We start from the raw sequence: 12,007 nt of genomic DNA on the forward strand, positions 1-12,007 counted from the left end.
CCCATGCCTGTCCCCAGACGCCTTGCCTCACCTTTGCCCCAGCTGCAACCCCACAGCTCTTGGCCCTCGGGCCTGCCGTTTTCCCGGCCCAGCTAGAGAGGGGCGGGGTTAGTGGAAACTTGTCGAGCACCTGTCCCAGCGCATCAAGCCAGTGCCAGGCATGTGGTAGCTGCTCGGTGAATGTGTGTCAGGTGACCAACTGCAAGACACGGCAGGGAGAGGTGGGGACAGAGGACGGCACAGGCACGTGGCCATCATTTTGTCCCCACATCTCCCAGAAGTGAAGGCTGCTTCATGTGCAAAGTGTCGCGAGAGTAAACACGCAGGTGCCCACGCTTTTCAAACATGGGTCACTGTGGATGGATGTTTCGTGAAGTATCCACCAGGGCCTCTCCTGAGAATAAGGCCATGGACTTGGCCGTGTCTGCTTTGGCTGCCTGAGGGCTTTCTCCCCTTTCTTCAGGGCTCTGGGCCACTCGTTTCCAACGGATGCTTCTGAGCCAGGAGCTTCCCCAGAGACGGGGGTTCAGGGCCCTGCTGTGCTGCCATGTGCACTGAGGCCATTTCAGTTCCATGAGGATGTGGCAGGCTTAGCTCAGGCCGGGAAGGAGCGGAGAGAGAAGAGCTGCAGTGGGCCCTGCCAAACACTGTGATGGCTGCAGGAGGGGCAGCCTGGGCCCTAGCAGATCCTTAGGTAAGGTGACGGGGACAGGGAGAGGGATGACAACTTTGCGATGCTCGGCAGAGGGGGGAAGGCAGTGTGGCCAGGGCCGTGGCCTAGATGCTTTCAGTGTGGAGAGACTTTAGCTCCTTACTTTGTCATCTGGAGGGAAGAAGAGCGTGGAGGGGAGCGGGTGGCACCATGCTGTGGGCTGGGACATTGGCAGACTCGCCAGCGACCTGTGGCTGCTTTGGCTTTCTCCTGTGAGCCCTCTCCTCCTCTCCTCCTCAGCCACTCCTTTTATCCCCTCCCTCTTCTCCCTCCCTCCATCCCCCTTTCCCTCCCTCTCTTTGCCCTTCCGTCTTGTCCCTCTCTCCCCTCCCGTTTCCCACCCTTCCTCCGGGCCTCCTCCTTTCCTCACTCCTGGCCCCCCAGGTACTCTCAGGGCCACAGAAACCGTGAGCCACTAAGGCCACACCAGAAGACCACCAGGGACTCATGGCATGCCCGCTGCACAGGGTGCATCTTAACCAGGCAAGAGCAGGGAGTGAACCGGAGTGGACAAGCCCAGGACTGGTGGTGGGGCACGGGCAAGACCAGCCACTGATCAGTCCCAGCACACTGCCCTCACTTCAGCGTGGGTTCCCGAATGGATTTGGGGGGCAGTGAGAGCCTCTGCCTCCAGCTAGCTAGTGTTAGCCACTGCAGGGTCCTGGCAGGAGGCATCGACACTTCCCCTCCCCAACCTGGGCAAGCCCTCCAGGTTCTGGGCAGCCGTGGTGGGCAGGACCCAGAAGTGGCCTGGCTGGTGGGGCCTGGCAGACCATGAGGGCCACTGGCCCAGCCTGGGAGGTGATTTTTGCACGTCGAGGGTCATGGCACAGACTGAGTGAAGATTCGCAGAGAATATTCTGGAAGATGGGACCTCAGTTTTGTCTCAACCACTCCCCTGGCTTCTTCTCGCCTCCGTCTCCCCAGGTGTCCACGCTTAGCAGCTTTCTCACCACCGCCAAACCTTGCCTGGGCACCGGGACCGTGGGTGGCCGCCTGTCCCTAGCTGTGGCTGAGCCAAGATCGCACTTGTGAGAAGGCCTGACAGGCAGCATGGGCGACATGGCCAATAGTTCCATCGAGTTCCACCCCAAGCCCCAGCAGCAGCGGGATGCCCCCCACGCTGGAGGCTTTGGGTGCACGCTGGCGGAGCTGCGCGCCCTCATGGAGCTGCGAGGGGCCGAGGCTCTGCAGAAGATCGAGGAGGCCTACGGGGATGTCAGTGGGCTCTGCCGGAGGCTGAAGACCTCACCCACAGAGGGTAAGTCCCTCTCAGGCTGCGTGCCCCCCAGCCCTGCTCCCAGCCTTCAGAGGAGCGTCCTGAAGGTGTCCTTACCCCCAAAGCTGGCGGGGGTCAAGGGCCACCTGTGCCCCTCCCCTCAGCCATTTCCCTTGACGGGGAGATGCCCCGGGTAACCTAGGTCCTCAAGGGGGTGTGACCTGACCCCCTCGTCTCCACACCTCCACAATCAGGAGTTCTCCGCTCTATAGAGCCAGACTGGGAAGGAGGAGATGGGAACTTCATGGGACGCACACACAGGCAGAATGGGCCCCAAACAGAAACCCTTCCGAGGAACAGGGCAGGGCGGGGAGGAGGAAGACAGCCCCATCTGTATATTTGGGGATTTCCGGTGTGCTCAACCCTGTGTTCAGTTAAGGGGGATCAGAACAGGAGGAAGGGATGTGGGGTGCAAGCCTTCGGAGTTTCGGGTGACCGGGGCCTCTCCTGGGAAGAGAGAGGATGGCCTGAGGATGGCACGAGCCATTTGGGCCTGGCAGGAAGCGGTGACCAAAGCTGGGGCACGGGAGGCCCAGAGTGCTGATCAGAGGTGGCACTGACTGGCCACAGGCTGTCCCAAAGAGGCACAAGCCCAGGGTAGTGTCAGTCTCGCTGCTGAGGGAGGCTCACTGTCTAGAAAGATCTGGGGTGGAGGCCTGACTATCTCTGTGGGAGGCAATGCTCCACTCGGCCTTGTGAGGCCCGCCCAGCCCTGGTTGCTGCGGTCTGCCATGTAGCGGGGACCCCCAGGAGCCAGGCCCAGCCCCAGATTCCAGGAGCCACAGCATTCTCTGGCCCTGCGTGCCTGGCAGGGCTGCTGGGGCTATCCCAGCCTAGTGCCAGGCCTGTTCCCCAGCCAGTGCGGGCTGATTTGATCTGCTGCCCGTCTGGGCGACGCCTGGGCCCACCCATCTCCTCTGCTCCCAGCCGCGAGGCTCCTTGGCACCTCCAGCCTCCCGCTCTGCCCTCACCCTCAACCCAGAGACTGTTCTCCTGTGGCTCCGGTCTCGGCCCCATCTGTCTGCAGGTGGCACTCAGGCTGCAGGGAGGAGTGGAGATGGAGGAGGGGGGCTGCGGGCCAGGTCAGGAACTCCGGGGTCTGCCTGGGTCTCCCTAGCTTTGTGCCCTGGAGCTGATGCGCCCGTGACACCCGGCCTCGCCGCCGCACACGCCCTCACGGTGCAGCTGCTGCTGGGGCCGATGGCTTGGCTCCGCTCCCGAGCATCTCCTGCCTTCCCTCCTCCTTGCGCAGCCCCCGAGGAGGCTGTGGAGGGCCATTTATCCACAAGGGCTCTGGCCTCTCCCAGATCAAAGGAAGCAGATGGGCCTCAGCTGTCTGCTCTTCCCCTGTCTGCCAGGCCTTGTTAAATATTTAAAATGTCAAGGCCCCTGGGAACCTGCCGGAGTCTGCCATGGAGCGCAGGAGCTCTCGCGTGCCTGTGGAGGCAGAGGCACGGAGAAGGGCAGGTGCACAGGTGGGTGGCTTGGCCTCTGAAGGGCTTCCAAGCACCTGGGTCCCCAAGGCCACAGTGCAGGGAGCCGGCCAGGCCTGGATCTGCTGCCCACAGAATGAGCAGCAGAGGACCGGCCCCTCCCCTCTTCAACCCTCAAGGTCCTCGGGCTTGAGCTGTCTGGGTGCCAGGAGCGGGTGACTCACTCCCCGCATCCCCTAGCCCGGCCGTGCACCCAGACCCCGGTGCTCAGACCCGCCCGCCCCTCAGTCCTCCTCAGACACAAGGGCCTGAGCCACGGGGGCAGCTGGCTTTGTTGTGCCCCAAGCCCCATGCCAACCCCCTGACAAGGTGGGCAGACTTGGAGCTGCCCAGGAGGCAGGCACTCCCCCGTGGGGCAGGTGCTTTATGGCGAATAGTGCATTGCGGGAAGGGGACTTTATCTTCTGGCGGTACACTCATCAATCCGCTGCCGTCCCTGCCTTGGGAGCACTCCAAGAGGATTCCAGAACCCATCCTGGAAACCGCGCTGCTGTTGTCAGGAAACCTAGGTCTCAGGCTGAACTCAGAGGTGGGTTCGCCCAGGAACCTGGCCCCACCCAGTCCCCCTCTGGGCTCCACAGGCAGTCCTGGAAAGGAGGGGGCGGATTAGCTGGGAGCCGACACGATATGCTCCTAATCCAATTCCGATGGCATCTGGCCTCTGCTCCGGGCAGGCCGCCCATCTGTGTCCATGCCAACCGGCCAGCCCCTGCCCCCATGCCCTGGACCTGGACTGCCCTCGGGCCTGCTGGGGAAGCATGTGCTCAGAGCCAGAGGGGCCGCAGCTGTGTTCCTCCTCCCCGTCAATGGGTGCTGCGGCGGGGCAGCTGTCGTGACCCCGAGCGCACAGGAAGGCTAAGGAGAAACGAGCAAGGCTACAGCTACAAGGGCAGATCAAGGCCAAGGGAGAGGCTGGCGAGGGCGAGGGAGCTCCTGGGGAATGGGCCAGGGGTCCCGGCTGCTCTCAGGGACAAACTGGGCATGTGAGGTGGGGCAGGCAGGAGACAGACTCGCATGGAGGCTCCAGGTTAAGGGCAGTGGAGACCCCAGGTGTCTGGGGAGCTCTCTGCTACTCCTCTCCTTCTGCAGAAGCCCCACGGTTAGCACGTGCTTGTTCTTAAGTCACTCGGGGGGTCTTGTACTCCCTAGTACTGTCCCCAGCTGGCTTCGCTCCTGTAATTCCAGGAGACAGTCCCAGTCCAGAGCGAGGTGCACACCCCTCGGTTGGGTCCCTGGTCCCCCGCCCCCTCCCCACTACCCAGGAGCTGAGGTCGTGAGTTAACCCCAGGCTCCCGATTGGGGCAGGCTCGGGCCTCAGCAAGAGACCTTTGGCTCCTGAAGAAACCTGAGCCGGGGGAGAGAGGCACGGACAGCTTCGGCTCTTCTGGGTGGGGAGGACGCCATGTGGCCATCGCCTAGCTGGGGTGAATGAGCCACGGCTGTGCGGGCGGCAGCTTCTGTTCCACTGCAGCCAGGGCTACCCCTGCCCCTCCTCGGAAGCCCCAAGGTTAGCATGCGCCTGTTCTCCAGTCATCTGGAGGGTCTTGTGTGCCTTCGCAGACCCACTGTGAGTGCCCCATGGGCTGGGGCTGGGCTCTCTGGTCATCCCGTCCCTGCAGCAGATGGCAGGCGTGAGCCCAGCTGCCCAGAGCCGGGAGCTGCAAGCTGCTGTCTGTCCACTAGGTGTCAGTGTGGGTCTGGTCACGGCCGCGACCGCACCGGGCGCCAGGTGAGAGCCCGGGAGGGCTCCTCCGGATCAGCCTCAGCCGGGGCTGAGAATCCTGGGGCCAAGGGTGGGGCCAGAGGAGGGTGTCATCGCACATGCCTACCCCGGTAGAAGGTGGCTGAGTGGGTGTCCAGGCCTGGATGCCAGTCACCCATGTAAGCTTCCAGTACCTTCAGGCCAAGGAAGACTGAGAAGTGAGCATCCTCAAGGATGACAAGTGACAGAATTGGATAGGGACGGGTGGCTCTGATTGTGAAGGCAAAGCCAATTTGGGGGCTTCTGAGTGGCTTTGGGTGTCATTCAAGTCGCCATGTAGACAAGCTGTGAGCCCTGGCTGAGGGATCAAAGTTGGCGCCGGAGCTGCATTAGAACCAAGGCGGCTGGGTCCTGAGGGCCCTGTGCTCACCGGGTCCTGTCGGGCAGCGTAGGTTCTGTCCGGACCTGGGCCACAGGCCGGAGCTCTGACTCATGGTTACAGGGCCCTCTCCGCCTCCAGCCTCAGTGGCCTTGTCTGCACCCTGCAGAGAGCAGCTGATGAGCAGCCCAGGGTGGGCAGTGTCTCCCTGACCCCTGCGAGGCCATGCAGCCCAGAAAAGGCTTGAAGACTTCCCAGTCCCTCCCTCAGCACCATGACTCCGGTTTGGCTTCTCCCCGCCTGCTCCCCACCAGGAACCCACTCCCACTCCCGTGCCTCTCTCTCTCCTCACATGACACCGTTCAAGAACTTGCATCTCCCATTAGCTCTCATGCTCCCTCCCCACTGCTTCTTCCCTGAGAAACTTCTGGAAAGTAAGCCTCCGCTCCCTGTCGCCAGCAGCCACAGGCACCCTGCAGACTCCTGATCCCTTGGCACTGGCCGTGCCCATGCCCCCATCCCTCGGGCCCTGCCCACCGGCTTTGCAGGCTGTCCTGTCCCCACAGGTTGGGGAGGGGGGTGTTGGTGACAAGCCTGCTCAGGGAATTCATAGGCTGGGAGCTAGAGAGGTGTTTCCTGACAGGCAAAGAGCCCTGGCCTAGTCTTTGGCATCTGGTGCCATCCCAGCCCCCCCTGATTGGTGGCCTTCCCCATGTCTCCACTAAAGTCCCCTGGACACTCGCTCTCCTCCCCAGGGGACCATTGGCCGTTCTCTTCTGTCCTGTCTCCTAGCAACCCTTGTTTACCTGGTCATACGCTGCTGGGTCCCCTCTGCGCCCCCTTGTTGGGTCCTGTCCCCTGCCTTCCAGTGCCCCCTCAGCGGTAGTGTGGAGGTGGCCAGGACAGCACAGGGACCTGGGACCCGCTGGAGTCCGGGTGCCTCCTGGCCTGTTTTGTCATCTGTGTGTCAGGAGGAGGATGGCTAGGGACTCCCCGTGACAGCAGCCAGAGAGCCGCATGCTCACTCCCACGTGCACGCCCCCAGCAGTCTGCAGAAAGGCTCCTGTGTAGAGGGAGAGCCAGGTGCTGGCCGAACGGCCCCAGAGGGCTGCTGCCACCCCAGGAGCAGTCAGGCAGGGCCACATAGGAGGCCTGGGACACGCAAGGCCAACCCGTCCCATCCCATCCTCTCCTTCTGTGCTTCCCGGGCACCGTGCAGGCCTGGCGGACAACACCAATGACCTGGAGAAGCGCAGGCAGATCTACGGGCAGAACTTCATCCCCCCGAAGCAACCCAAGACCTTCCTGCAGCTGGTGTGGGAGGCCCTGCAGGACGTGACCCTCATCATCCTGGAGGTGGCTGCCATCGTCTCTCTGGGCCTCTCGTTCTATGCACCGCCGGGAGAGGAGAGTGAAGGTAAGGCCCGCCGGGGGCCTGGGCTGGAAGGAGGAAGAAGAATGGGGCTTGAGATGAGGGACAGTCACAGGATGGTGACGTCTCCTCCACTGCTTGCTTCTGTCCTCCGCACAGCCTGTGGGAATGTGTCGGGAGGCGCAGAAGATGAGGGCGAGGCCGAGGCTGGCTGGATCGAGGGGGCTGCCATCCTGCTGTCTGTCATCTGTGTGGTGCTGGTCACGGCCTTCAATGACTGGAGCAAGGAGAAGCAGTTCCGAGGCCTGCAGAGCCGAATTGAGCAGGAGCAGAAGTTCACGGTCATCCGGAACGGGCAGCTCCTCCAGGTCCCCGTGGCTGCGCTGGTGGTGGGGGACATTGCCCAGGTCAAGTACGGTGAGTGCCCTGGTCTTCACCCACCCTGTCAAGGAAGCTCGGCTCCTGCTTCTGGGGAGGGTGAGCCAGAGGAGACCCCCAGCACAGGGTCTCCCCGGTGGCCCGGGTGTCGTCACCTGCAGGAGGCCAGAGGTGGCGGAGGTGGCGGAGGTGGGGGAACACGGGGCAGGGCAGAGTGGGAGAGTTTCAGACACAGCAGGCCCCTGAAGAATCAACTGTCCCCACAGCCTCCAAGGCGGGCTTTCCCCCTACAAAGGATGCAAATGTCCTCGTTCCCCAGAAGGAGGAGGGCTCCCAAGTCCCTTTCCCAGGCGGCCCATGGCACCTGACGGAGCCTCCCCTGGGGCAGCCGGGAGGAGGCGGTGGGGAGAAAGGCCTCTGCTTCCCGGTGCTCTAGGCGACCTGCTGCCAGCTGACGGCGTGCTCATCCAGGCCAATGACCTCAAGATCGACGAGAGCTCCCTGACAGGCGAGTCTGACCACGTGCGCAAGTCAGCCGACAAAGATCCCATGCTGCTCTCAGGTGAGGGCCACCCTCCCGGCAGGCCTGGCACCAAGGGGCGTCGGCAGCCATGTGGCCCAGCATCCTGTCCAGGCTGCCTGCTGGGCTCAGCCTCCACCTCCACCAGGGCCTTCCAGCATAACCTTCAGGTTGGGAATCTGAAGACTCTGCCCATCACGAGGCCTGATGGTGGCAGCTCCAGCCACAGGGCGAGGAAGCTGGCCCTCCAGGCCCAGGAGAGTGCTTTGTGTCCTGAATGGGAAGCCCCAAGCGGAGAGGCTCGCGGGAGCCAGCACAGCACTGTGCTTCTCCCAAATCCAGACCCTCGACAATATCCCGTGGGGGTAGTGTTCCCTTTCCAGAAGGTTTCAACGTAGTCCGGTGTTTATCCCAGTTGGAAACGTAGTGTGAAATGGGACAGGAAGGCTGGAGGCCCTAGGTGGGCGCTGTGGGCCTCGGGGTCTCCTCCAAGCCAGGGAGGAGGCTTCAGCCTAGTTTCAAGGTGGACACCGCGTCCCTGCTTCCGGGAGACCCTGGGAGACAAGTTGTGGGTGCTGAATATGTCTCCCACTGGGTGGTGCAAATTCCTGTCTCAGTCTCTGTGTTGCTGTTCCAGGCACTCATGTCATGGAAGGCTCTGGAAGAATGGTGGTGACCGCCGTTGGCGTGAATTCCCAGACAGGCATCATCTTCACGCTGCTTGGAGCTGGCGGAGAGGAGGAAGAGAAGAAAGATAAGAAAGGTAGCGCAGCAGTGCCGCCTGTCCCTGGTGCTGGCGGGGGCTCCTTCCACGCAGCCCATTCTTTCTTTGCGGACCGGTGCCACTGGGGGCTCAGGGAGAGCCAGCCCAAGTGGGTGGTAGGCCGGGCCCTCTCTTGATTCTCCTTGGAGACTCCTCTTCTGAGGATTTCCCCCCTGAGAGCCGGCAGGCCAAGGGCCCCTCCAGTGCCGTTGACGGGGAGCTTCCCTGAGACCACCATCCCCAAAGGCTTCCGGATCCCATACCTACCTGGGCAGGAATGGGGTCAGAGGGACAGGGGCCCGTGCCAAGTAAGGTGCCAAGGATCCCAGGCCAGCGTGGGAGGCAGCCAGGGAGGTGGGGGTCAGAGGTCAGAGGAGGCTGGGACAGGTGAGGGCCGGGCAGCCCACCTGTGGGTGGTGGCCCTGCCCCGGGGCTTACAAAGCTAGGCAAGCCTGAGCCAGGAGGGCCCATTCCTCGCCCTGTGGCTGGAGCTGCCACCATCAGGCCCTGCAGTGGGCAGAGTCCTCAGACCTTCTAACCTGAGGACTATTCAGGGAGGCCCTGACGGACAAGATGAAATGGCTGCCACAGCCCCTTCTGGCCTCTCCTGCAGCCAAAACATGGTAGGGAGCCACACCCGCATGGGAAAGCTCTGCTTCCTGCCAGCGACCTCCAGCCAGGGCCCTGGGGCCAGTGCACGGGGCGTGGGGGCGTGGGGGCGTGGGGCAGGCAGTCAGGGCCCGGGGAAAAGGTTAGCCCTGAGCCCAGAGCTCCCTGGAGGCAGCAAGGGAGTAGCTGGATGACCCTCTGTGGCCTAGAAGCTTCCACGAGCCCTGCCTTCTGGCAGCCTGGGCCTGTGTCTCCCTGCACCGGCTCTTCTTTGTGGCACCCAGTCCTGTAGGGCTCAGTGCAGTGTCTCACCCCGGTGAGTGCCCTGGGGGTGCACAGGCAGATGGGCGGCCCTGGGCCTCGTCTGGGCTGGGCTGGAGTCCCTAGGCCTCTGTCCTGGGAAGCCCAGCTGCCCCTGCCTGGGCTGCCTCCTCATGCCTTGCACACAATGGCCCTCTCCCACTGTGGGTCCACGGGAACCCACGCTCCTCTGGAGTCTCCAGCCACCCTTCTCAGGCTGCTCACCTTCTCTGTACCTTAAATGAGTGTGTCCTTCCTAACTGTTCCAGGCCTCTCCTTTTTATTTTATTTATTTATTTTTTTTCTGAAATTGACAAGACCATTCAGCCCCTCCCAGGCCCCACCTGGCCCTCCTCTCCAGCACCCTCAGGCTGTGCTACTTAGGAGTCAGAGCTAGAGGGCTTCCTGGAGGAAGGGAACCCTGAGGGGGCCCTGGAGGGAGAGCAGCAGCTGGCCAGCTGGGGAGAGGGTACCAGCAAGACCAGGGGGCTCCCTGCTGGCCCTCCCCGTCTCTCCCGCCCCATCCCCATTGTTTGGTGCAGCCTGCCCGGTACACGCTTAGGATACTTGCCTTCTACCTGCACCCAACCCCCTATTTCTTGTCTCTTGACCTTGACTCCTATGCACCTTTCTCCAAGTGTGCTTCTCCTCCTCACCTTCCCCCCACTCCTGCCTCTTCTGGCGGGGCCCAGCCCTCCTCTTCCAGCAATGCTCTTCCCAGACCTCCAGAGGCCTCCCAGGGCCTGTGTGCAGGCTGGGTCCGGAGTCCATGCTTCCTTCGGGCCCCCACGGCCCCAAGGCTCTGCCATCTCCCCTGCTGTGCTGTGCGGTCATCCCACGGCCATCTTGTGTCCATGGGGGTCTCCCCTCCCTGCAAGAAGGCCCTCTGTGCCCACAGGAACCCTGGGCGGAGAGGGCCTGATCAATGCTCCACCCCTGGCTGAGTAGTGGGGGGGCCCTCCCTGCTCCCTGGGGACCCCAGATCCCAACCCCAACTGCCTGGGAGTGCAGATGTGGCCCCCAGGAAGCTCCTCTAACTGCAGCTCTCAGAAGGGGTGACTGTGCCCACCACCTGAGCCCCTGGATAGGGCCACTTGGGGCCCAGCCTGGCCTTGCAGGGCTGCTGGGTGCCGGTGCTCAGGCTGGCGCTCCTGTGCAGTAGCCCTGGGCTGACCAATGACCTAAAAGCACCCTGCAGAGTCCTAGAGTCTCATTCCTTTGTCCCTTTAAAACACACACTGGGGCCAGGCACAGTGGCTCATGCCTGTAATCCCAACACTTTGAGAGGTCAAGGCGGGTGAATCACTTGAGGTCAGGAGTTCGAGACCAGCCTGGCCAACATGGCGAAACCCCGTCTCTATTAAAAGTACAAAAATTAACTGGGCGTGGTGGTGTGCGCCTGTAGTCCCAGATACTTGGGAGGCTGAGGCAGGAGAATCGCTTAAACCTGGGAGGTGGAGGTTGCAGTGCTCAAACACACACACACTGAGCTAACTGCTGGACATGACTGCAGGGGAAGCCGATCCCTAGGCAAGGGCAGCTGGGTGCTGTCTGCCTGGCTTCCAGGGGTTAAGGGCCATCTAAGTGAACCCCTTGAGCTGGTTTGCAGGGAGCAGACATCCCGACTTGGGGAGGTTCCAGCTTCCGGGAACCTCCCACTGTCAGCCGTGTGTGACCCAGGGCCCTTCCAAGGCTGGCTTTAGGGGTTCAGTGTAGGGCTGAGCTTAAGGCCCAAGGGGGAGCCCTGGGCAGAGGTCTGGCTCAGGAATGCCAGTGATCATGGTGACCGTGTGCTGGGAGGTGGTGACGGGGTGAGCCTGGAAAGGACGGGGCATGAGGAAGGTGCTGCAGTGGGCAGTGCTTAGGGCCACCAGCAATCAGGCCCCTCCCCCCCACCCCCTCTGCCACGCGGCCCCCAGGCTGTGCTGTGCATGTGCATGTGTGCGCCACACGGTGTCCTCAAGCCTTCGTGTCTGTCATCCCTCTTCCATTGTAGGCAAGCAGCAGGATGGGGCCATGGAGAGTAGCCAGACCAAAGGTAACGGGCACCGCTGCTTGGGCACAACTAGCTTGGAGCCCTGGGGGTGGGGCTGGTGGAGGGCACAGTGTGGGGGGAGGGTCACCTGCCTCAGTGGCAGGAGCAACACTTGGAGACCAGGTGAGTGGGCTGCACAGTCCCGTCCCAGTGCAGAGGGAGGAGCGAGCACACCCCTGGGGCTGCTCAGGGCATTCTGGCCACAGACACTGCTGGCGGCTCAGCCCAGCCACCTAGAGGAGACCTTAGCCCAGCACGGGCGTAAGGATCACCTGTGAGTGGGCCCCCCGAGTCCACTCTGGCCAGATGAGAAAACTGAGGCCCAGAACGGCTGACTCACCTGAAGCTCTGGGTCCCTGTCAGTGTGTTTCCCAGGCCAGCTTCCTTTCAGCCAAGCCTGTGGACCTGGGAGACAGAGTGGTCGGCTGAGGGCCAGAGGCCCGGCTCTCCTCTCAGCCCCGGACA

The 12,007-nt window shown here is 62.7% G+C and overlaps 1 protein-coding gene across 10 annotated transcripts in view; it reads left to right on the forward strand.

Annotated features, from left to right (window-relative positions):
- The window catches only part of ATP2B3 (ATPase plasma membrane Ca2+ transporting 3), a 65,241-nt gene that overhangs the window by 16,724 nt on the left and 36,510 nt on the right, over window positions 1-12,007 (forward strand). For 7 of the 10 annotated variants that reach the window (XM_030806824.1, XM_030806826.1, XM_030806827.1 and 4 more), the window contains exons 2-7: window positions 1,640-1,973; window positions 6,785-6,982; window positions 7,097-7,354; window positions 7,752-7,877; window positions 8,473-8,598; window positions 11,504-11,545. In XM_030806824.1, coding sequence (XP_030662684.1) covers window positions 1,766-1,973; window positions 6,785-6,982; window positions 7,097-7,354; window positions 7,752-7,877; window positions 8,473-8,598; window positions 11,504-11,545 — 958 coding nt within the window. In that variant the 5' untranslated portion in view covers window positions 1,640-1,765. The remainder of the gene's footprint in view (window positions 1-1,639; window positions 1,974-6,784; window positions 6,983-7,096; window positions 7,355-7,751; window positions 7,878-8,472; window positions 8,599-11,503; window positions 11,546-12,007) is intronic. The other 3 variants (XM_030806828.1, XM_030806825.1, XM_030806821.1) reach the window with 1 other exon arrangement.

This window comes from Nomascus leucogenys, chromosome X (assembly GCF_006542625.1).
Source record: "Nomascus leucogenys isolate Asia chromosome X, Asia_NLE_v1, whole genome shotgun sequence".
Taxonomy (NCBI): Eukaryota; Metazoa; Chordata; class Mammalia; order Primates; family Hylobatidae; genus Nomascus; species Nomascus leucogenys.